The 24,809-nt window shown below is 46.9% G+C and overlaps 2 protein-coding genes across 8 annotated transcripts in view; both read right to left on the bottom strand.

The window, feature by feature from the left end:
• The window catches only part of RHOT1 (ras homolog family member T1), a 93,266-nt gene extending 84,629 nt beyond the window's left edge, over positions 1-8,637 (bottom strand). For 5 of the 6 annotated variants that reach the window (XM_044248371.1, XM_044248374.1, XM_044248372.1 and 2 more), the window contains exon 1: positions 7,968-8,363. In XM_044248371.1, coding sequence (XP_044104306.1) covers positions 7,968-8,348 — 381 coding nt within the window. In that variant the 5' untranslated portion in view covers positions 8,349-8,363. Of the gene's footprint in view, positions 1-7,967 lie in introns of all 6 variants that reach the window. The other variant, XM_044248380.1, reaches the window with a different exon arrangement.
• Positions 8,638-15,484: 6,847 nt separating this feature from the next.
• The window catches only part of ADAP2 (ArfGAP with dual PH domains 2), a 28,947-nt gene continuing 19,622 nt past the window's right edge, over positions 15,485-24,809 (bottom strand). Inside the window, exons 7-11 of one of the 2 annotated variants that reach the window (XM_044248370.1) lie at positions 22,591-22,674; positions 19,558-19,620; positions 17,906-17,983; positions 16,987-17,215; positions 15,485-16,044 (exon numbers count right to left, since the gene is read on the bottom strand). In XM_044248370.1, coding sequence (XP_044104305.1) covers positions 16,010-16,044; positions 16,987-17,215; positions 17,906-17,983; positions 19,558-19,620; positions 22,591-22,674 — 489 coding nt within the window. In that variant the 3' untranslated portion in view covers positions 15,485-16,009. The other variant, XM_044248369.1, reaches the window with a different exon arrangement.

The following is a 24,809-nucleotide window of genomic DNA, read 5'->3' as shown; positions in this document are numbered from 1 at the left end:
AAATTAAAAACGTAAAAGAATAAGTACATTGTTTTTTCTATTCATTAAAGGAATGCACACTCATCTCAGTGAGTTTAGATCAGAGACATCTCCAAGGAGCTCAAGAGTAGTAAATAGGTTCTGGGGATGTTTAGGCCGGTGTGAAGCATGAGGGGCACATGTGTGGCTTAGTTGGTTAAGCATCTGATTTCAGCTCAGGTCATGATGCCTGGGTTCTGGGATAGAGCCCCGCGTCGGACTCCCCGCTGAGTGGTGGGGGGACCTGCTTGTCCCTCTCCCTCTGCTCCTCCCCCTGCTCATTCTCTCTCTCTCAAATAAATAAATAAACTCTAAAAGAAACTGCAGAGCATGAGAAAGAGGAAATGTTTTAAATCATCCAATATCCTGCCATCTAAAAACAATCATTTTTACTTAATAGCCAATGGGAAGTATATTCAGTCGCCATAAGCAACGTTAGCGAAGAGTTTTAAAGACCTGAGGGACGATGTTGTATTTATAATAAAAAAGAAGAAAACAATTTTAATCATTATCATAAAAAAATGGAAGTAACCGATATGTCCCATCAGAAGGTGAATGGATAGATTGTGGTACATTTGTGTAATGGAATATTTTTGAGAAATAAAAAGAAATGGGCTACCAAGCCACAAACCATAATTTTGCTTAGTCAAAGAACACTACCCAGAAAGTCCAGAAATTGTATGATTCTAACTATATGACATTCTGGAAAAAAAAACAAAACAAAACTAAAGAGACAGTAAAAAGATCAACAGTTGCCAGGGGTGGGGATGAAGGTACAAAGAGGTGGACCACAGGGGTTTTTCAGGGCAGTAAAACTGTATGACACCATAACTGTAGCTGCATGAGATCATGCATTTGTCAAAATCTATAGAACTGTAGAGGAGGGGCACCTGGGTGGCTCAGTGGGTTAAGCCTCTGCCTTGCTCAGGTCACGATCTCAGGTCCTAGGATCGAGCCCCGCATCAGGCTCTCTGCTCGGCAGGGAGCCTGCTTCCGCCTTCTCTCTGCCTGCCTCTCTGCCTGCTTGTGATCTCTCTCTGTCAAATAAACAAATAAAATCTTTTTAAAAAGTGATAAAAAAAAAAACTGTACAACACAGAGTGAACCCTAATATCAACTGTGGGTTTTAGTTTCAATTGGCAACCAACGCCTTGGACAAACCTCATTGGCTACAATACATCTGCTATGCAAAACACAACTATGGATTTTGGTAAATAATGTATTAATATTGATTCATCAGTTGCAACAAATGTACCACACTAATGCAAGATGTTAATAATAAGGCAAACTGTGTGGGGCATATGGGGACTTGCCATGCTATCTGCTCAATCTTCTGTAAACTTAGAACTACTCTAAAAAATAAAGTCAATTAATTAAAACAAACAAAAAAAAGAGGATATAACCTGGTTATACAACGTGACCTCAACTCTCTTCAAGAATATTACGGGGGGAGGGGTGGCTCAGTCATTAAGCGTCTGCCTTCAGCTCAGGTCATGATCCCAGGCTGGGATCCAGCCCCACATCAGGTCCCAGCTTAGCAGGAAGCCTGATTCTCCCTCTTCCACTCTCTTTGCTTGTGTTTCCTCTCTGGCTGTGTTTCTGTGTGTCAAATAAGTAAATAAAATCTTAAAAAAAAAAAAAAAAAGGAATATTACAGGGGGGGAATGCCTGGGTGGCTCAGTTGGTTAAGTAGCTCTCTTTGACTCAGGTCATAATCCTAGGGTCCTGGTATTGAGACCGCATCAGGCTCCTTGCTCAGTGGGGAGCCTGCTCCTCCCTCTGCCTCTGCCTGCTGCTCCCCCTACTTGTGCCCTCTCTCTCTCTGATAAATAAATTAAAAACAAACAAACAAATAAATAAGTAAATCTTAAAAAAAAAAAAGAGGAAGAAGAAAGATCTTAAATCAATCACTGAAATTTATACCTTAAGAAACTAGGGGGAAAGGGGCACCTGGGTGGCTCAGTGGGTTGAGCCCCTGCCTTCGGCTCGGGTCATGATCCCGGGGTCTTGGGATCGAGTCCCGCGTCGGGCTCTCTGCTCAGCGGGGAGCCTGCTTCCCCCTCTCTCTCTCTGCCTGCCTCTCTGCCTACTTGTGATCTCCCTCTGTCAAATAAATAAATAAATAAAATCTTAAAAAAAAAAAAAAAGAAACTAGGGGAAAAAAGGGCAAACAAAACCCAAAGCTAACCAAAGGAAGGAAATAATAAAAATTATTGGACATAAATAAAATGGAGAATGTAAAAACAATAGAGAGAATCAATGAAACAAAAGTTGGTTCTTTGAAAAAAATCAACAAACTCGATGAATCTTTAGCTTGACTGATAAAGAAAAAGAGAGGATGGGAATGCAAGCTGGTGCAACCACTCTGGAAAATAGCATGGAGGTTCCTCAAAAAATTGAAAATAGAGCTGCCCTATGACCCAACAATCACACTACTGGGTATTTACCCCAAAGATATAAATGTAGTGATCTGAAGGGGCACGTGCACCCAAATGTTTATAGCAGCAACGTCCACAACAGCCAAACTATGGAAGAAGCCTAGATGTCCACTGACAGATAAATGGATAAAGAAGATGTGGCACATGTGCACACGCGCACACACACACACACACACACAGGAATACTATGCAGCCATCAAAATTTGAAATCTTACCATTTGCAACAACATGGATGGAACTAGAGGGTATTATGCTAAGTGAAATGAGTTAATCAGAGAAAGACAATTATTATATGGTCTCACTGATATGAGGAATTTAAGAAACAAAGCAGAGGATCATGGGGGAAGAGAGGAAAAAATGAAACAGGACAAAACTGGAGAGGGAGACATACCATAAGAGACTCGTAACCTTAGGAAACAAACTGAAGGTTGCTGGGGGGATAGGGTGACTTGAGTGATGGACAATGGGGAGGTATATGTTGTGGTGAGTGCTGGGTGTTGTGTATGACTGATGAATCATAGACCTATACCCCTGAAACAAATAATACATTATATGTTAATTTCATTTATTTATTTATTTATTATTATTATTATTTTAAAAGATTTTATTTATTTATTTGACAGAGAGAAATCACAGGTAGACGGAGAGGCAGGCAGAGAGAGTGAGGGAAGCAGGCTCCCTGCTGAGCAGAGAGCCCGATGCAGGACTCGATCCCAGGACCCTGAGATCATGACCTGAGCCGAAGGCAGCGGCTTAACCCACTGAGCCACCCAGGCGCCCATTATATGTTAATTTTTTTTTTTTAAGATTTTATTTATTTATTTGACAGAGAGAGATCACAAGTAGGCAGAGAGGCAGGCAGAGAGAAAGAGGAGGAAGCAGGCTCCCTGCTGAGCAGAGAGCCCGATGCGGGACTCGATCCCAGGACCCTGAGATCATGACCTGAGCCGAAGGCAGCAGCTTAACCCACTGAGCCACCCAGGCGCCCATTATATGTTAATTTTAAAAGGAAGAAGAAATGGGGGGAAAAAGAGAGAGAGGAGACATGAATAACTGAAATCAGAAAGAAAGTAAACTGGAGACATCACACCTGACCTCAGAATAAAATTTAAAAGACTATTATGAACTTTGTATGCCAACACATTAGATAACTTACCTGAAATGGATAAATTCCTAGAAACACAAATTACTGACTAAACTGACTCAAAAAAAAAAAAAAATAGAGAATCGCAACAGAGGTATAACAAATAAAGAGACTGAATCAGTAACCAAAACCCCAACAAAGAAAATTCCGGGACCAGATGGCTTCACTGGTGAATTCTACCAAATACTTAAAGAAGAATTAACACCAATCCTCTCAAACTCTTCCATATCATTGAAGAGGATGGAACCCTTCCTAACTCCTCAGTGAGGCCAGCATTACCCTGATGCCAAAGTTAGATAAACACATCACAAGAAAATTTACAGACACTTTGGAGGGGATAGGGGTGGGAGATGGGTGAGCCTGGTGGTGGGTATAAAGGAGGGCATGTATTGCATGGAGCACTGGGTGTGGTACATAAACAATGAATCTTTGAACACTGAAAAAATAAAAGAAAATTTTTAAAAAAGGAAAACTATAGACCGATATCCCTTATGAATATTGATATAGAAATCCTTAACAAGGGACGCCTGGGTGGCTCAGTGGGTTGCAGCCTCTGCCTTCAGCTCAGGTCATGATCCCAGGATCCTGGGATCGCATCGGGCTCTCTGCTCAGCAGGGAGCCTGCTTCCTCCTCTCTCTCTGCCTGCCTCTCTGCCTCCTTGTGATTTCTGTCTGTCAAATAAATAAATAAATCTTAAAAAGAAAAGAAAGAAATCCTTAAAAAATACTAGCAAACTAAACCCAACAGCATATTAAAAGGATAACACAGCATGACAAAGTGGAATTTATCCCAAGAATGGAAGGTGGTTCAATTTAAGAAAAAACAACCAATCTGATACACCATAATAACAGAATGAAGGAAACACACACACACATACACACGCAATCATTTCAACTGATGCAGAAAAGGCATCTGACAAAATCTTACACCTTCCATGATAAACAACAACAACACACACACACTCAGAAAACCAGGAATAGAAAGGAACTTCCTCGGGGCGCCTGGGTGGCTCAGTGGGTTAAGCCGCTGCCTTCGGCTCAGGTCATGATCTCAGAGTCCTGGGATCGAGTCCCGCATCGGGCTCTCTGCTCAGCAGGGAGCCTGCTTCCCTCTCTCTCTCTCTGCCTGCCTCTCTGCCTACTTGTGATTTCTCTCTGTCAAATAAATAAATAAATAAATAAAAGAAAGGAACTTCCTCAATACAATGAAGGGAATTTATGAAAAACCCACAATTAACATCATACTTAGTGGTGAAAGATTGAAAGCTTTCTGCCTAAGATAGGGAACAAAACAAGCACGCCTGATGTCAGTTCTGCTACCCAACATTGTACTGGAAATTTTAGCCAGATTAATTAAACAAAAAAATAAAAGGCATCCCAACTGAAAAAGAAGTAAGATGATCTCTATTCACATAGGACATGACCTTATAAATAAAATGCTAAAGAATCCACAAGAAAGCTACAAGAGCAAGTAAATGAATTCAGCAAAGTTGAAGGGCACAATATCAGCACCCAAAAGGAAGTGTGTTTTTATACACCTGCAGTGAACTATCCAAAAAGGAAATTAAGGAAGCAATTCCATTTTTAGCAGCACCTAAACGAGTAAAATGTCTAGGAATAAATTAAACCAAGGAGATGAAAGGACTTTTATTTTTGGAACCTACAGAAACTTTTTGGAACTAAAAGAAAGTTAAAAAGACCTAAATACATGCAACGATATTTAACGTTTTGGGGAAGAAGACAATATTGTTAAAGATGCCATACCCAAAATGACCTACACATTCAATGCGATCCCTCTCAAAATTCCAACAGCCTTCTTTGCAGAATGGTAACATCATCTTCAGATTCATATGGAATTGCAGGGGCCCTGAAGAGCCAAAACAATCTTTTTTTTTTAAAAAGATTTTATTTATTTATTTGAGAGAGAGACAGTGAGAGAGAGCATGAGTGAGTCCCGGTGGAGCTGGGAGCCCGATACGGGACTCGATCCCGAGGCTCCCGGATCATGACCTGAGCCGAAGGCAGTCGTCCAACCAACTGAGCCATCCAGGCGTCCCGAGCCAAAACAATCTTGAAAAAGAAGAACACAGTCAGATGGACTCAGAGTTTCTGATTTCAAAATTTACTATGAAGCTATAGAAATCAAAACAATGTGGGACTGACCTAAGGATAAACCAAAAAAACCAAAGGAATAGAATTAGGAGTCCAGAAATAAGCCTATTCATCTATGGCCAACCAACTTTTTTTTTTTTTTCCTAAAGGCAGAGATCACAAGTAGGCAGAGAGAGAGAGAGAGAGAGAGAAAGCAAGCTTCCCGCTGAGCAGAGAGCCCGATGCAGGGCTAGATCCCAGGACCCTGAGACCATGACCTAAACCGAAGGCAGAGGCTTAACCCACTGAGTCACCCAGGGGCCCTACTAACTTTTTATAAGGATGCTGAATCCACTCCCTGGAGAAGAACAGTCTCTTCAACAAACGGTGCTGGGACAGCTAGATTTCCACATGCAAAAGAATAAAGTTGGACCCCTACCTCATGTCATATAGAAACATTAACCCAAAATAAATCACCAACCTAAATATAAGACTTATTATTTTTTTAATAGATTTTATTTATTTATTTGACAGAGATCACAAGTAGGCAGAGAGGCAGGCAGAGAGAGAGGAGGAAGCAGGCTCCTCGCTAAGCAGAGAGCCTGATGCGGAGCTTGATCCCAGGACCCTGGGATCCTGACCTGAGCCTAAGGCAGAGGCTTTAACCCACTGAGCCACCCAGGCGCCCCTACCATAAAACTCTTAAGAGAAAATATGGGGGAAAATCTTCATGATCTCAGAATTCGGCACTGGATTTAGGTATGACTCCAGAAGCAAGAGAAATAAAAGAAGGAACAGATAAACGGGACATCAGCAGAACTTAAAATTCTTAGGCATCAAAGGACACCAAAGTAAAAGATAACCCATAAGTAAAAGGCAACCCATAAGATGGGGGAATATATTTGCAAGCCATATATCTGATAAGGGTTTAGTATCCATAATTCATAAAGAGTTCCTAAAACTCAACAAGAAAGGGCAGCTGGGTGGCTCAGTCAGTTAAGTAGTGCCCTGGGCTCAGGTCCTGATCCCAGGGTCCTGGAATCCAGTCCCCACATTAGGCTCTGCAGGGAGTTTACTTCTCCCTCTGCCCCTCCTCCCATTCATTCCCTCAATCTCTATCTCAAATAAATAAATAAAATGTTTAAAAAAAAAACTCAACAAGAAAAAGACAACCCCATTTTTAAAAATAGTCAAAGGACCTGAATAAACATTTCTCTCAAGAAGATATAAAAATGAGCAATTAGCACATGAAAAGGTAGTCAGTCAACACCACCAATCCTCAGGGAAATGCAGATCAAAACCGCAGTCGCAAAGCACTTCACTCCTAATAGAAAGGCTATCCTAAAAAACAAAGTGATGGTGGGGGGGGAGAATCAAAATAACATGAAGAGTTAAGTATTGGCAAGGATGTGGAAAAATCAGCAACTCCAGTTCTGCCGGTGGAAATGTAAAATGTCTTAGACGCTGTGGAAAATGGTTTAGCTGTGTTCCACAGTATGCTGAACATAGAACTCCTATACCATTCACCGAGTCCACTCCTAGGTTATTTCCCCAAAAGGACTGAAAAGGACTTGGTTACTTGCACACCAATGTTCACTGCATCGCTCACAGTCACCGGAAGGCGGAAACAATCCAAATACCCACCAGCGTATGAATAAACCAAATATGGTACATCCATACAATGGGAGAGTATTCAGCCACAAAAGGGAATAAAATTCAGGTGCATGCTACAACATGAATGAACCCTGAAAACATTACGGTAAGTGGAAGAAGGCAGACACAAAGGGACAAATATTATAGGATTCCACTTGTATGATATATCTAGAGTAGGCAAATCAGGGAGACAGAAAACTGACTGGAGGTTACCAGGGGCTGCAGGGAGTTGGAATGAGAAGTTACTGCTTCATCGGTGCAGAGTTGAGAGCTGCACATCACTGAGAATAGAACGAATGGCACTAAATTGTACACATAAAAACGGCTGAAATGGCTAATTCTGTGCTCTGTCTTACCCCAGTGTAAGAACGTTCAAAGAGACAGCGGTAAGACTGGAAAGGAGTGGGAACGGGCCAAGGAGCAGCCAGGCTGGTGGGATGTCAGGAAACTGGGGTTTCCCGCCCCCCCTTCATACTTGGGCCAACTCTCCCAAGAGCTGGAGTGCACAGAGGGACGGCGGCCCGGCGAGACAGCACGCAAGCCCGGCCAAGGGGGCAGAGTCGGGACCGCGCGCCCGAGCGGGGCGCGGTGGAACGCGAGGGCAGCGCGCAGCACCTCCCTACCGGCAGCTGGGCGGCGCCACGCGGGGGCGCAGGCGCAGGCGCGAGGCCAAGGGCGCGTCCCTGGGCGGGGCCGAGGGCGGGGCCGGGGTCAGGGCCCGCCCCCAGGTCGCGCAGCGCTCGGCTGTACTTGTCCACCAGCTCCTGCAGCAGCGTGTTCTTCCGCAGGTGCAGCGGAGCCGGGGTGCTCTCCCGGCAGGTGGGGCAGGAGCGCGGGGGGCTGGCGCTGCCCGCGGCCCACAAGCCCTTCAGGCAGTCGCGGCAGAAGCTGTGGCCGCAGGGCAGCGTGGCGGGCTTGGTAAGCAGCCCTTGACAGATGATGCAGCCCAGGTCGTCCTCGGCCAGCCACACGGGGACGGCCAGGCCGGAGTCCACACCCGCCATTGTGGCCAGGCCGCGCCGCCCGACGCCGGGACGCGGAAGTCAGGACCTCGTCGGGGACCGCCCGCCAGCCGCGACGTCTCCTCGGCTCCTCCCTCGGCCTTCCTCTCCCCGCCTTGGCCCACCCTTCCTGTCTCGCGTTCCTGATGAGAGTCTCCCCGGTCCTGGCGCGGGGCACGGCCTCCTGCACAGAGGATCAGCTCGCCCCCAAACGCTAGGAACCCATTGATGTCCCAAAGACCCTTTAGCTTGATGCCCTCCCTCCCGGGCCAGACACACATTCACGCCGGCCCATGAAAACGGAACCCCGGCAGCCCTTGAGAGCAGAAGAAACAGGGGGTTCGGTTCAAAGGCTTTTTCATGAGAAGGCACCCACTAGATGTCATCCAGCACTCCAACAAGTGGAAAAGGGTTAGAGAACACCCGGTGCACTTAGCTCTTTAAAAATACCGGCGCTGGGTGCCTGGGTGGTTCAGTGGGTTAAGCCGCTGCCTTCTGCTCAGGTCATGATCTCAGGGTCCTGGGATCGAGTCCCGCATTGGGCTCTCTGCTCAATGGACGCCTGCTTCCACCTCTCTCTCTCTCTCTCTGTCTGCCTACTTGTGATCTCTCTCTGTCAAATAAATAAATAAATAAATCTTAAAATAAATAAATAAATAAAATAAAAAATAGAAATACCGGCGCCGGGGGCTTCACTCCCAGAGAATCTGATTTCGTCGTGCGGGGTGGGAGCCCGGCGCCAGGATTCGTGAAAACCTCCCCCGAGGATTCTAAAGGCGCAGCCAACGTTGAGTGTCCCCTAGACTTTTCAAACCGCTGTTACAAGGCAGAACTGTGCCCCTGTCTTCTTACTGCTCTCTGCTGGCTAAAAGCACATTACCCAAGAGGCATCCGGACAAAAATACTAGAAAGTCTTGTTTTCTTGAGGTAGCGGGCCTTGGTTGGGCTCCCTCGCTTCCTGCTCTCCTCTTTCTCCAGTCCTAAGCTCATTACAGCAGGAAAACGCTGGCGCTGGAAGAGCATCACATCCTCCCCTGAGGGAACTTTCAGGTGTACATGGCAGTAATTGAGAGGCAGAGACCAGAATCCCCATCTCTCTGCTCAGCTGAAATGAACTAACGGTAGATAAATAAATAAACGAACAAATAAATAAATATTTAAAAACGTATTACTAGCAGTCAATCAAAACAAATATAAATATATAAATAACTGGTAAACAAAAAGTCAAAATTTTTATTGGAATTACAGCTCTTAATGAAATTGATGTGCTGGTTTCTTTTACAAAATGCATTTATCTGTGGGTGAACATTACTTTTTTCTCCAGCTTTGCTGAGCTACCTCAACTGACCTATGTAACATTGTCTCTAAGTTTAAGATACACAATATGATGATTTATTTATTTAATGCACATATGTTGCAAAATGATTATCAAATAAGGTTAATGAACACCTCCGTCGTCTCACATAATTACCTTTTTGTGTAATTTAAGATCTAATTTAAATTTAATTTAACATTTAACATTACATTTTAATTAACATTTAATAAATTAAATGTAATTTAACATTTAAGATCTGCTCTTAGCAACTTTCAAATATACAGAATGGTAAACAATAGTCACCATGCCAAACGATAGATTCCCAGAATTTATTCATCCTATAAGTGGAAATTTATACTTTGTCGTACATCTTCCCATTTCCCCCACTCCTTTCCAGTCCCTGGCAATCACCATTGTACTCTGTGGTTCTGATTCAGCTTTTTCAGATTCTACACGTGAGATCATACAGTATTTGCTTTTCTCTGATTTCATTTAGCATCATGCCCTCGAGGGGTGTGTGTGTGTGTGTGTGCATTTTCTTTATCCATTCGTCTGATAACGTAGACATAGGCTATATCTATGTCTTAGTAATGAACATGAGGTGCAGATAGCTCTTCGAGACAGTGATTTCATTTCCTTCAGATATATAGACAGAAATGAGATTACTGGATTATATTATTTTTTTGAGAAACCTCCATAACTGTTCTCCATCCTGGCTGCACCAATTAACATTCCCACCAGCAGTGCACAGGGGTTCCCTCTTCTCCACATCCTGGCTAATACTTGTTATCTCTTGTCTTTTTTGATAGCTATTCTTATAGCAAATGGTATCTCACTCGTGTTTTGTTTTGCATTTCCCTGGTCATTATGATGTTGAGCACATTTTCACACACCCGCTGGTCATTTGTACATCTTCTTTGAAAAAATAATCTATTCAGGTCTCCTGTCCATTTTCAAATTGTTTTATTTGGATTTTCGCTATTGCATTATGTGAGAGATGAACATTACTTACCAACAGAATTAAGCAAGTTTCAGTAATAAATTATATTTCTATTTTTTTTTGTTTTTATACATGTTAGTGCTGAGGAACCTTGTCCATATATATGAATGACTATAGTGTCACACTGTTTGTTGAAGAGCAAAAAAGATCACATAGTGATCCATTATCAGAAATTACTTAGTAATTCCTCAGCTGACCAGATTGATTAGATTTTCCTTCAATTTTAACTGAGAACAAAGAATATGAAACTAACTGTATTGCAAAAATCATTAGAAGTATTCACTTTCTTGGGGTGCCTAGCTGGCTCAGTTGAAAGGGCAAGCAACTCTTGATCTTGGGGTTGTGAGTCTAAAGCCCCATGTTGGGTGTAGAAATTAAATAAATAAAAATTAAAGAAAAAAGCACGTATTCACTTTCTCATTTTCTGGGTGGTATGCTAATAAGACTTCACCAAGGCTTATCAAATTATCAAATTACCACTCTTTTATGAGTCACTTTGTTAAACATGATATACTCAAAAAGGGATAGAAAAATTAGAATATTATTCATTTCAATACACCTTTGTCAATCTAATTTTTTTGAAAAGATGCTTTTTTATGTTTGAAATACATTTTCTTTAAAATTTGGAGCTGCAGATTTAGCTTGTCCAATTTATGCAAAATATTGCCACATAACCTAATTGGCAAGGCCAGTTCCCAAATCAAACCAGTCAGGCAAGTCAGACTCATATTCTGCCAAAGAATCTGACCTCATTGTTAAATTAAGGGGCGCCTGGGTGGCTCAGCTGGTTAAGCTCCGACTCGGATATTGTGGTCATGGGATCAAGCCCTGAGTTGAGCTCTGTGCCCCATGAGGAGTCTGCTTGCAATTCTCTCCCTCCCTCTGATTCTGCCCACCACCACCTCCCAGCTCATGTGTGCTGTCTCTAAAATAAATAAAATCTTAAACACACACACTCACAAAATAGATATGTTAATACACATCCCTGTGACACTGGGTTCTAACATTAAGTCAGATGGGAAAGGACAAGATCCTGAATTTGTGCACTGGGTGAAATAAGGTATGACCATCGTTAACATCTACCAGTGCTTTGCTTCGCTCTTACTGGATTCCTTCAGGGATAAAGCATGTTTTGTTAGGGGCAGGAGAGGTCATAAAATAAACATCATCCTCAGTTCCACTCCACTCTTTATGAATTCAAAACATCCAAACAGGGCGCCTGGGTGGCTCAGTGGGTTAAGCCGCTGCCTTTGGCTCAGGTCATGATCTCGGGGTCCTGGGATCGAGTCCCGCATCGGGCTCTCTGCTCAGCAGGGAGCCTGCTTCCTCCTCTCTCTCTCTCTGCCTGCCTCTCTGTCTACTTGTGATTTCTCTCTGTCAAATAAATAAATAAATAATCTTAAATAAAAAAACACAAAACATCCAAACATAAGCCAAAACACCCCAGTTTTAATGCCAAACTTTGTCACCAACAAAAATCTGCACGGAACAGAGGGAGTCATAAAACCTGACCGCCATGCCTTAAAAAGACTTCACTGGTACTGTGAAGAGAATAAAAAGCTACAGATTGGGAGGAAATATTTGCACATCCCATGTCTGTCAAAGGACTGATATCAAGAATGTATAAAGAACTCTCAAAACTCAACAATAAAGAAGAGAAACCATACAATTAAGAAATGAGGGGCACCTGGGTGGCTCACTCAGTCACGTGTCTAACTTTAGCTCAGGTCAAGTTCCCAGAGTCCTGGGATTGAGCCCCATGACAGGCTCCCTGCTCAGTGGCAAGTCAGCATGTCCCTCTCTCTCTGCCTGACTTGCGTTCTATTTCTCTCTCAAATGAATAAATAAAATCTTTGTTTGAAAAGTAAATAAATTCTTGAAAAAATGAGACATGGATACAAAGTCACTTCTCCAAAGATACAAGGTTGGCAGATCAGCACAGGAAAAGATGTTCAGCGTCACCAGCCACTATAGGGAAATGCAAATGAAAACCATGGGGACACCACGACAACGGGAACCAATTAAATTAAGCATACTGAGACTAGCCAGTGCTGGTGAAGATGCAGGGTAACTGGAACTCTCACACATTGCCAGTGGGAATGTGAAAGGGTCCAGGCCCACTCTGGAGGACAGTTTGACAGGTTGTTATAAAGTTAAACATACGCCTACCACGTGACCCAGCAGTTCCACTCCTGGATACTGTTGCGTGTATCAATAATTCATTCCTTTTTATTGTGGAGTTCTCTTCCACCGGATAAACAAACCATGGTATACCCATACGATGCACTACGGCTCGGCAATGATAACTGTTGATACACGCGATGACTTAGATGAACTGCAAAGCCATTATACTGAGTGAAAGAAGCCAATATCAAAAATTACATTTCGGGGTGCCTGGGTGGCTCAGTGGGTTAAGCCGCTGCCTTCGGCTCAGGTCATGATCTCAGGGTCCTGGGATCAAGTCCCGTATCGGGCTCTCTGCTCAGCAGGGAGCCTGCTTCCCTCTCTCTCTCTCTGACTGCCTCTCTCTCTGTCTACTTGTGATCTCTCTCTGCCAAATAAATAAATAAAATCTTTAAAAAAAAATTACATTTCGAATTATCCCATTCATAGGACACCCTCAAAATATAAATGTGAAGAACAGAGCTGTGGTTGGCAGGTAGCAGGCCAAGAGGGCGAGAGGTAGCACCCAGGAGCATTTAAAGTGATGTAACCATTCTTTACTCTGATTTTGGTGGTAGTTACAGGAATCCATATATGTATTAAAATTTATAGAACCGTACAAAATAAGTCAATTTTAGTACAGAACAATGTAAAAAAATAAAATTCACAAAGGAAAATTGTCACTCCTATTTCAAATTGGCTCTCTATCTGGCATCCCAATGATTATTATTGCCTTGGAGCAGTGTAAGGTTTAAGGTGGATAAGAGGTATGGCTTTCTTTTCTGAACAGAAGGATGTTTAAGAGAGAAGAGGTGGAAAGGAGAGCTGGTGTGCTGCCTCAGATGCAGGCCCGCAATTACACTTTCCTATCATGCTTGTGATTCATGCAATGCCCCCCGCCTCACACTGCCCGCTGATCTCTCTGCTTCCTTCCTGCACTCTACGTTGCTGCCTTGTTTTCCTAAGTCTCAAATCTGATCATGGACTCTCCTTCTTAATGCCAAGCAAGTAGCTTTGTGACTGTCTGTTTACTTCTTCCTTCCTCTCTAGATGGAGCTCATAGGTAGTGAAAAAGGCAGATGAGTACATTAACCATTAATATACAACTCAGCAGGTGTTGAAACAAACATTTTCAAGGTACTTTAGGGGCCAGAAGAGGAAGCACGCCCATCTCCATCTGGGCTGTCAGGAAGCCTCCGGAAAGACACTCCAATAATGTTGCTTGTCCTCTGAGGATTCCATAGGAAAACCCCATAAAAAGCAGAGACTCTATTAAACGCCCTCCCAACCCTCTCAGTCTCCACCAAAATGAAGAGAGCACACCAGATATCTTTCTGCACGTGACCTGAAGGACAAAGAGTCATAGAGCAGGGACCTTGGCGGTGATCTATTTCTCTAACTCTTCAGCCATTCCAGATTTCTTTTAGTTCCTCTTTCCCACCTAAGGGCCTTTGAACATTTTCTTCCCTGAGACGAGTGTTTTCCTCTTCCTGTTGACTTACCTCTAAATATATTTAAGGTTTCCACTTCAACATCACTTTCTGGAGAGGATGGAGGCCCCCTTCCCCCTCAGTTAGGTGAAACCCAGGCTCCCACAATTGTCTGTGCTTCCTTTCCTGAACACTTGGGGCACTGTCCTGCCCCATGGAAGCGTGGCCTTGCAGCGGCCTGTCATCTATGGTAAGCAGGGACCAGCTGGTTCACACCCTGTTCCCAGGGCCTGGCACAGAGCCTGGCACCTGGGATAGCCTCAAAAGTACTTGTTGCTTCCATGGAATTTCAATAGTCAGTGCGATTTCCTCCTCCGAAAGAGAAAAACCAAGGCACATAGGTGGGAAAGTGAGGTTTCTGACCATTTTGAGTTTGTGGAAAGGCCAGAGCTGGCTGGCAGCCTGGAGAGCTCTCTGCTCTGGGTTTCAGTGGAGCTGGCTTGCTTCTTTGCTTCCAATAATCAATCTGAACATTGTTTTGTTTTTTTGTGTTTGCCTTTGTTTGTTTTGTATTCTCTGGGTTTTCATATCTTCTAAAATCTGTACCAAGACGAGACTTCCCCAGGAACTGTTTTGGTTCATGTAGAAAATATACTGCTTTTGAAGAGTGCAAATGGGTGTTTCTTTAATAATTTCCCCCACCTTCCAAGTGTTTAATTTGAACACTTTTGAATCTCTAGAAAATGTGCACCAGTAAGACAACAAAGACCCATCTCTGCTTCATCTAGATCCCTCAGTTGCTAACACTTTGCACAGCAGCTCACTTTTTTCTCTCTCTCTCCCTGGATGTGTGTGTGTATGTACTTCCTGTCTTCCACAAAGACACACACACTATATATATGTGTATATATATCTCTCCCTATATATGTACACACACACTTACTCTTTGTTGACCCATTTAAGAGTCAGTTGTAGACTAAAAATTATTACATTTTTACCCCTGAATATGTCAGCACGTATCCTCAGGCACAAGTGCAATCTCCTACACAAATACAACATAATCCTCCGTCTTACTATTTGACTAGCTGATATGCATCCATATTCAGACTTTCCCCAGTATCTCAATCATGTCCTTTATAGCTGCTTTTTAAAAAAATCCAGGATCCAGGGAGCACCTGGCTGGCTCAGTCGGTGGAGCGTGGGACTCTTGATCTCGGGGTCATGAGTTTGAGCCCCACGTTGGGTGTAGAGATTATTGAAAAATAAAAATCTTAAAAAAAAAAAAGGCATCAAAATCCAGGATCCAATCAAGAATCATGAATTCCACTTTGTTGCCTCCTTCGTCTTCTTTAACGTGGAACAGTTTCCTCACTGCTTTATCTTATACCGGCCGTTTTATAGACCGTTCCTCGTGTGGATTTGTCTGATTACTTCTTCATGGTTCCATCCAGAATCAAGTTTTTTTTCTTTTTGAGCAAACCTCTACTTGCAGGACACGGTGGGTGGCTCTCCGATGCAGTGTTTTCATTTCAGAGGTCTGGGGCCTTGAGGACATGGGCCAGATCCCCAAGACTCGCCAGAGCTGGGCCGTGGGAAAGCCCAGGGAGCCAGCAGGTAAAGGCCAAAGCTTCAGTCTTGGCACAGTTCATGGCCAGCCATGGCTGCTAAACGGCGGGGCATGCCTGCTGGGCAACGAAGGCTGAGATTATAACTTGTCCTTCCTACCACGAGCTCCGGGTGACCGGTGGCCAGTGGGTCACCTGCTGCTGTGGCCACTCTCCGATGATGCAGCTGTCAGGGGAGCAAGAAGAGAGCTCAGATGATAACCGTGCCAGTGTAGTCCTGCTGGAGAGAAGGGACAGCAAGGGGACAGGGGCACAGTGACAGAGAACCAGAATTAAAAAAACAACCGAGGGTGGCGAGAGACACACGCCAGTGCAGAGAGAGAGAGAGAGAGAGAGAGAGAGAGACATGGAAACAGAGTCAGACACGCAGACCCCCCCGGCAGGGACAAGGAAGCGCCAGCAGATGGGCTTTACTAACAACTTTCAAGTCTGTTTCTCAAGCTCTAGGCTTTCAGATTTTAGAAAGGGAAAAGCAGGTATGTTTATGCTGATCTGACTCAAAGGAGGCAAGAGTTTCTCCTAAGGGGGCGCTGTGGGGTCTCCTCCTCGGGTCTGTCCTTTTTCAAACACAGAACTTGTTCCTGGTGCCCACAAACCAGGCCCCCGGCCAGGAGTTTCCTGCTCCCGCTCAGAACGTCTTCTCATTTTTCGCGTGGCTGTCAGCAGACAGAAGCCTACTTGTCACACATCTGGGGGGAAGGGGAGGAGCAGGAGAGCAGCCACAGAAGGGAGGATGCAGAGAAAAGAAGGGCACCCAAAATAGCCTTTCCTCTGTGAGGGGAGAGGAGCCCAAGACCCCAGGAGTTGCCCAGTGGGTGTGACCATAGCTAATAATAACAGACCAGGGTTTCTCAGGTGGAGAGGGACTGGTGGGGGCGGGTAGCTAACAGGGCGGAGCTCTCCACAGAAGAGCTGTGCATGGACCAAGAGGGCTTCCTGGCAACAACGAGCACCATCTGTATTCTTCTTTGGCAGGAAGAGAAGAAAATGTTAGAAGCACAGTCAGGAGCCCAGAGCTCAGTTTCAGGGCTCACAGCTGAACCCTGTGAGGCTCCATTCTGCCCTCTGCCCTTGGCCGAAAGAACAAAGCCCAGGCTGCACGTCTTACTGAGAAGGTTGAGGGGCGTCAAGGGGCAGGAGAGGACATCCTGAAAACTCTCCAGCCATTCCCTCTGCTCCTTCTCGCTGGGGCAGGTGAAGAGGAACCTCCGCTCGGGGGTGACGATGGTGAGGCCAGCTTTCCAGCGGTTCCCTCGGATGCCCTTGGGCAGGTCTTGATATACTCCGTACCCCTGCTCGTTGCTCCCAAGAAAAACCTGGCCCTGTTCAAAGGCATCCTAAAGACAGAGGACACCTGGTCATCAGAGGCCACACCAGGGGCAGACAGGCCCCTGCAGCCCGGACATCCCCCCAAGCTCTGTTCGAGAAAGAGATGTTTCATGTGTGTAGTGAAGGTCTCTACTGGGGATCTCTTCTTGTGGGGATCCAGAATTTGAAGGGCTACAAAACTATAAAAGAAATCACACATACGATCTGTTAAAAGGATACTTACTTAACATTAGGGACAGCTTACTATGCACCAAGACTTCAAGTGCTTGACCTTAAGTAACTTACATAATCCTCACCGCAATCTCTGAGGAAGGCACTGCTATCAAGCCTGTTTTCCAGAGGAGGAAACTGAGGCAGAGAGAATTAAGTGTTCTGCCCAAGGCATACCACTAAGCGGCGGGACTGAAAGTTCTAAAGCCCACAGTCCTAACCACGAGCTTCCCCGTGAGAAGTGAGCCCTGGAGACGGGAGGACGAGGAACACCCTGTTTCACTACATCAGCAGCATTTTGGATACACAGAGGATGTCCTGAATGTGGACAAGAATAATTCTGTGCACAGGAGAGGACTTAGAGAGGGCGAAAGTGCAGGTGTGTCCCTCACCAGGTTTCTCCCACACTGTCACTTGCCCATAGTCCCGGGCTAGCACAGACCCCACCTCCCCTTCTGCACCGGAGGGTGGGGGGCAGCTGTTCTTACCAGTGGGTTCTTGTAATAGAGCAGCCTCCGCTCCTGGGGATCCAAGACAAACCACCTTTTCTTGAAAGGTTCTTTCTGCTGCAAAAGAGGGAAGCTCATAGCAGGGTCAGCCAAAGCGGGGGTGGGAGTGCAGCGGGGGCGGTGGGGGGGGAGTTGGTGGTGGGGGTGGGCGGAGAGAGGTCAGAGAGCCAACCTGGGCTGGGCAGAGGGAGCTGGCCAGTCCCTTGGCCCTTCAGTCACCCCAGCGTGCCTCCCGGAGGCTCTGCCCACCTCCTCACCCCCTGCCGGCTGTACCCTGTGCCTCTGGGTGCTACTGTGGGTAGGAAGAGGGGCTCTTCTCTTTCTCAGGCTAAGGACAAGCAGTTTCAGAAAAAGGAAGTGGGAGAAATTAGAAGCAGTTACCGCTCAGCAGTGCTGACAGCGCTGGCCTTGAGAGGAATTCTAACAGAGGTCAGGGGAAAGGAAGCCCCTGGCGAGAACCCTTGGGGAGTGGCTGTGCCATCAACTGGTGAAGGCAGAAAATAAAATGCACAGTGCTTTGACTCATTTTTAAGCTGCCCAGAGGCTTTCTTTCTTACTGATTGCCTAACACCTTTCCCTGCAATCTTAACACCCATCCTGTCAAGATACAAACCTTAAAAAAAAAAAAAAAAAAAAAGGCAACATTGGATTGCTGCTGTTTTTGGAGGTTTTTTTTTTTAGGAGGCTCCCTCTGCTTTCCCTTCCCCCCTTCCTCCCCTCACAACTGCCAAGACCCTCTCTGGTCAGACTTCTGACTTGGAGCTGCGCCCCTCTTGGGATCCAGGCTGGGCGCCCCCTCATCCCCAGCAGGAGCCGTCACCCCTCCGGACCCTCCAAGGGAGGCCCAAGAGCAGCCAGTCTTCCCTTCCTTCCCAGATCAGTGGGAATGAGCAGCACTGGGAGTTGGGGCAGGTTTAGCAACTGAGAGCAGAGGCTGAGCTGGAGGGAGGGTGTGTGTGCTGGGAAAGGGTGTGCCCATGTGTGTGCATAGATAGGTGTGTGTTCCCAGACCTGCCACGAGTCTGTCTCACTTGGACAGTCCTGGTAGGCCTCCAGCACAAAGCAGACAGGGGCTCTGGAAAGTGCAAAAGCTGCTGCCCCCAAAAGTCCCTTTTCAACTATGCTTTCCTAGGAGTGGGGTCAGTCAGATGGATTTAAGAGAAAGAAAGAGGAAGGAAGCTGGGGACGCCTGGGTGGCTCAGTTGGTTAACCATCTGCCTTTGGATCAGGTCATCATCCCGGGGTCCTGGGATGGAGCTGCATCCCCTTCTTCCTCTTCTTCCTCTTCTTCCTCTAACCCCCTCCTCCCCTCTGCTTGCTCTCTTTCTCTCAAATAAATAAAATCTTTAAAAAAAAAAAAAGGAGGAAAGAAGCTGCTGGTGATGTCATTAAAGAAGGAGGCTGCCCAAGGATGAGGAGAAGCACCTGCAGCGATCCTGGGCTCCCACACCACACACTAGCTCACCAGTCCCCACTTGGTCTTCTGCCCCAGGAACTCACAAACATTGGGTTACTTCCCGTCCCTCCCTCTTCCCACCCCTTGGTTCCTCACTTCCCCACTTCCCAAATTCTGCCCTACTGCCCACTGGAACCAGGGCTGCGTAAGTCCCACAGAGTGTGGTGGAAGGTACCTTTGGACCCGTCTTTTCCATGAAGCCTTGTTTGAGGTACTTCCTTGTGATGAGGGGCACGAGCTGGGGGAAGAGAGACATAACACTGAGACCCCCCCACTCACATGTCAAGGGTTCAAGGTTCCCCACTGAACTTGGCTGCCCAGCAAAGGGGAAGTTTGGAATGGGGAAGGATGTGTGCTCATGGTTCACAGGGTTATATTTGGAATGTGTTGGATGCAATGTTAACAATTCAACAGACGACAGCATCTCAGATGTTTTCAGAGCTCACCAGCAGAGCCGAATCATGGCCTAAGGATCCCTTCTGCAACCCCAGGAGGCAGACAGAGGCCAGGATGGAAGGAAACCTTCCTGGTGTCAGAGGGCATATTCTGAGGGTCTAATTGCTCTGGGTGCAATTCTCAGTCACCCTGTAGGGAGGACATTATTATGCTCACTGGACTTCTAGAGAAACCAGGCCCCAGAGAAGTGTCTGGCGAGCTTCCCTGAGCTGTGTCGCTGGTAGGATATACAGCTCAGCTTCACACCTCGGGCTGACAGGCACGAGACAGTACCACGGTACACTAGTGGCACTCCTCCTACTCCACCGTGACACTGCCGTGTAGACATGCCGAGCCCTCAGATCAGGCCCCTGGTCAAGGCCTGGCCATTGCTGGCAGTTCTGACACAGGCCCACGGGAGAAGCTAGAAGAGGGGGCATGTAGAGAAAGCTTTGGACTAGGTCCCAGCTGCAGCTCTGACCCTCCACCAGCTGTGTCCCTTGGTAAGACCTTGTCCCTCTCTGGGCCCATTTCCCACTGAATAACAAGGAGATGGGCTTATGGGATCCCCAGGACCCTTCCAGCTTGCCACCCTATGCTCAGAGACATTTCCAGGAATGAACGCTGGCCTCACGTGCTCGAGAGGGCAAACTGGCAAGTCTAGAGCTCCCAGTGACAGCTCAGGCCCCTGAGAGCAGAGGGGCTTGGTTCTTGGGAGCTCCGGGGCCCAGGGTAGGGGCAGAGGGCAAGTGAAGTCTGGGAAGTTGAAAGGAAGAAAATTGTGAGCCGAAAATGAAAATATAAACTCTACCACTCCTCTGTCCTCACAATACATTCTGTAGGCCCTCATTCCTTTTTTTGGAAGGAAGAGTCCTAAACTGCGCAAGAGTCTGACCCTGAGTCAGGGCTGTGCACTCTCAGCCTAGGGAAGCAACCGGAAGAGGGGAGATCATGTGGATGGGGTGCTGCTCGCTGTATCCCAGAAGCTGTGGCTCCCTCGAGTCTCAAGCAGCCCTGGAAAGTAGGTGTTGTCCCCACAGTGACCGATGAGTGAACCGAGGCTCAGAGCGCAAAGGTGATGTGCCCCAGGTAATACGCCAGCTTCTCTGACTTCAGAGGCCACCCCTTTCTTAGTCTGGGACCACCCCCGACACTGGAACTCCCCGGGTGTCTAGCCTCTGGATCCCTAACCTTGAGCCAGGTCCAGGTGACTGCCCAGAACCTCAGGCCATCCCTAACCACAGCGGGAGGAACAGCAGCAAGGAGACGGGGGGGGAAGGGAGGAGACCCATGGTGGATGAGGGGAGGCAAGAGGACACTGAGGAGTTGGCCAGAGACCAATGTCCTCTGCAGAGGTCAGCAAAATTGGAGAGCGAGCCCAGATGACTAAGGCTGGGAGTCCATTCTCCAACCTCTCCGGTCAGCACTCGACAGGCACAGCACCCCACCAGCGGAATGTGCACTCGCTCAAGCTGGGTGCTGACTCCGCAGACCCAGGGGGTCCACCGCAGGTCTGGCTGTGGTCGCCATCAGTGGGGCCATCTCTGTGTACTGCCAGACCTGGTGCAGACGCCGATTCCTAAAACTCAGCTCCCTGAAAACACTGGAATTAAGGAGCATTTAGGCTTTTAAGGAGGGTCTAACAGTTTGGAAAAAGAAAGTCCTGGGATTAATAGGGTGTCTCCGCCCCACCATCATTTACAAAATCCTCCTGGAGCAGGGCCCGAAGCAGCCCAAACCATAGTACCTCCGAGCTGGCAGGGACCTTGATAATAACCCAGACCCACCACTATCACACAGATGTGGAAACAGATGCTCTGAGAGGTGATGTGACCTGCAGTGGTCAGACAGTGAGTTAGCAACAAAGCATCCACGAGAGGCCAAGCGTCTGGGCTCGAGGCAGCAGAGTATACCCCCCACACCTGAGAGACTAGATGGGGGCCCCACATGTCCGAGGACAGCCATAATGAAGTTCCTGGGCTCACCATTGCCTTGGCCACAGAAGGTGGACTGTTCCTGTTAGAGCTGTAATGGAGAAGATCCCATTGCCTTCCAGAACACAAAAGGGCAAAGGGAGGACATTAGAGCAGGAGGTGTGCCCTCTGGCATTCACTTGACCTTCCTGGGACTCAGTTTCTCATCAGTAAAATGGGAATAATCACCCCACCTAATTGGCTGTTACAGGGGATTACTAGATAAAAGATAAAATGGGCTCAAAAGCATGTTGTAAGTAGTTCATTAGGGATCACTTGTACATTTCAGTGGGAGAAGGGGTCAGAAAGAGATGCCCAAATACTGAGCCCCTTGACACTGGGGATGGTGGATATGCATCCCAAAAGGGACAGCCTGACCTATGTTTCTGAGGCTGCCTTGCCATGTGAGAGGCCATAATCCCCTGAAGAAAGCCTTTGGTTTCCCTCAGAGGTATCCAACCCCAAATCTCAAGGTCTTGTCCACAAAGCTAGTCTGGCTTCTGAGTATTTCTGAGGTCAGCAGACAAGGAGAGGAGGTGGCAGGAAGGAGACTTGGAAGTCGGGGTCCATGGGGCTCCTGAGTTGCTCAGTCAGTTCAGCATCCGCATCTCGGCTTCTGCTCAAGTCATGATGACTTGATGAGGGTGATGAGATCGAGCCCTGCATCAGGCTCTGCACTCAGCGGGGAGTCTGCTTCTCTCTTCCTCTTCCCCTCCCTCTGCTCACACTTTCTCTCTCTCTCTCAAATAAGTAAATAAATCTTAAAAAAAAAAATAGAAGAAGTTGCTCATTTAGCTCACCTCAGACTCAGGGAGCTCAGGAAAGGCCGTTTTTAGGTATTGCAGACGGGCTGCACGCAGGGCATTGAACCAGTCCACTATCTCCTGCAGAGAAAAATGAGAACAAACCGCCTGTGAGATGGAGTCCTGGGGGAGCCGAGTTTGGGGGCAGAAGGCTAGCTGGGTCGGCACATCTCCCCCAGCCCCCGGTTTTGCTCAGGGACCGTGTGCTGATCCCAGGCATCTGGGAGGACCATGCCAGAGCCTGGGGGGCTCACTGGAGGAGGGAAGCCCCTGATAAAGAGATGTCCGGAGCCATGGGGGAAAGACCAAGGTGAACTGCACCAGAGTTCAGTAATGGCCTTGGGCTGTGCTTGGGGAGTGGTGGTGCTAAGATCCTGCATTTCTGACAAACTCTCTGGTGATGCCATGCTCGTCAGTGGGACACAGCTGGAGGAGCAAGGGTCCTCAGATGTCAAAGACCACCTCTCAAGTGCGGGCAGGTGCACCTGCAGATTCCCCACCAATCACCTGGAGTGCAACTTGGGTCAAAGCTGGCTTGGACTTGCTTGTGTCATTCTGGGGGAGTGTGTCCTTGGTGGTGTGGGCCACTGTTATCCCTGGTGAACCACTTGTCTAGCTGCCTCAGCCTTGGCTCTACTACCCTGCAGGGGGGCCTCCCAACAGCAGCCAGAGTGATCTTTTTTTTTCCCCAGAGTAATTTTCTTTTTTAACTTATTATTATTATTTTACATTTATTTTCTTATTATTTATTTGTCAGAGAGAGAGAGAGAGACAGCACAAGCAGAGGGAGTGGCAGGCAGAGGGAGAAGCAGACTCCCCACTGAGCAAGGAGCTCGATACAGGACTCAATCCTGGGACCCCGCAATCATGACCTGAGCTGGAGGTAGTCGTTTAACCAACTGAGCCACCCAGGCACCCTCCCAGAGTGATTTTTTTAAAAAAGATTTTATTTATTTATTTGACAGAGATCACAAGCAGGCAGAGAGGTGGGTCGTGGGGGAGGGAGCAGGTTCCCCACTGAGCAGAGAGCCGGATGCGGGGTGATCCCAGGACCTGGGATCATGACCTGAGCCAAAGGCAGAGGCTTACCCCACTGAGCCACCCAGGCGCCCCCCAGAATGATTTTTTTAAAAAGATTTTATTTATTTATTTGACAGACAGCGACCACAAGTAGGCAGAGAGGCAGGCAGAGAGAGAGGAGGAAGCAGGCTCCCTGCTGAGCCACCCAGGCACCCCTGATTTCTTCATTGAAAATCTAACTAAGTCTGGCTTAGAGTCCTCTCTGCTACCCTCAGATGAAAAGTCTTAGTTCCCTAGTATGACTACTTCACCCCCTGAGCTCCGTAGGTACAAGAGCATTTGCACATCTCCCTTCAGCTCAGGTCATGGTCCAGCACCCTGGGATGGAGTCCCTGCAACAGGCTCCCTGCTCAGTGTGGAGTCTGCTTCTCCTCTGCCCCTCCCTCTGCTGGTTCTCTGTCTCAAAATAAATAAAATCTTTAAAAACAAAACAAACAAACAAAAAAAAAAAACCCAAAACCTTTGCAATCCTCCCAATATATTTCACTCCGCCTTGTACACTCTGCTTCGCCTAGCTTTGGCCTAGAACATTCTACTTCTTCTGAAGTTCAATTTAGTTGTGGATTTTTGCTCAGCCCGAGCCTAGCTTCTATGAGAACCGCCCCAGCCTTGCTCACACACTCACCGTTCACCCACAACTGCAGCCACATTTGCTGCTAGGACCCGCCCCTTCTCGGCCACAGCAACGAGGTCAGGGCTGGACCAATGCAGAGGCTAGACCAGGCTTCTCAAGTCCTCTCTCTCGAGAATTTGGAATCGGGAAGCCGAGAAAGAATGGTTTGAATGGCCGAACTGCTGCCCTCTGATGTAATACGGTGATTGAGAAATTCATTTGAATATGGCTTTCCAGGAATGCAACAGAATGACCCTTTGTCTCTCACCAGCAGAGCTGCTCTGGCCCTAGTATTCCAGAGTGGCGAGTTCTCTTGTCCCAGATGTTAATAACCTTTCCAGGTCCCAGGCACTGAAGGCACGGGGCAATCCCAGAAAAGACTCACCCAGACCTTCACTTTAGTCACTCACGGGTGACACTGGGGCCAAATCCAACCTGCATACAGATTTGTATGCAGTTTTGTTTTGAAGTTTTGTTTGTTTCAATCCTCTATACAGGTTTTCCTGCTTTAAAGCCTTATAGC

Source organism: Neovison vison, chromosome 5 (genome assembly GCF_020171115.1).
Source record: "Neovison vison isolate M4711 chromosome 5, ASM_NN_V1, whole genome shotgun sequence".
Lineage (NCBI taxonomy): Eukaryota > Metazoa > Chordata > Mammalia > Carnivora > Mustelidae > Neogale > Neogale vison.
The sequence above is the reverse complement of the archived record's forward strand: the minus strand, read 5'-3'. Positions and strand labels throughout refer to the sequence as shown.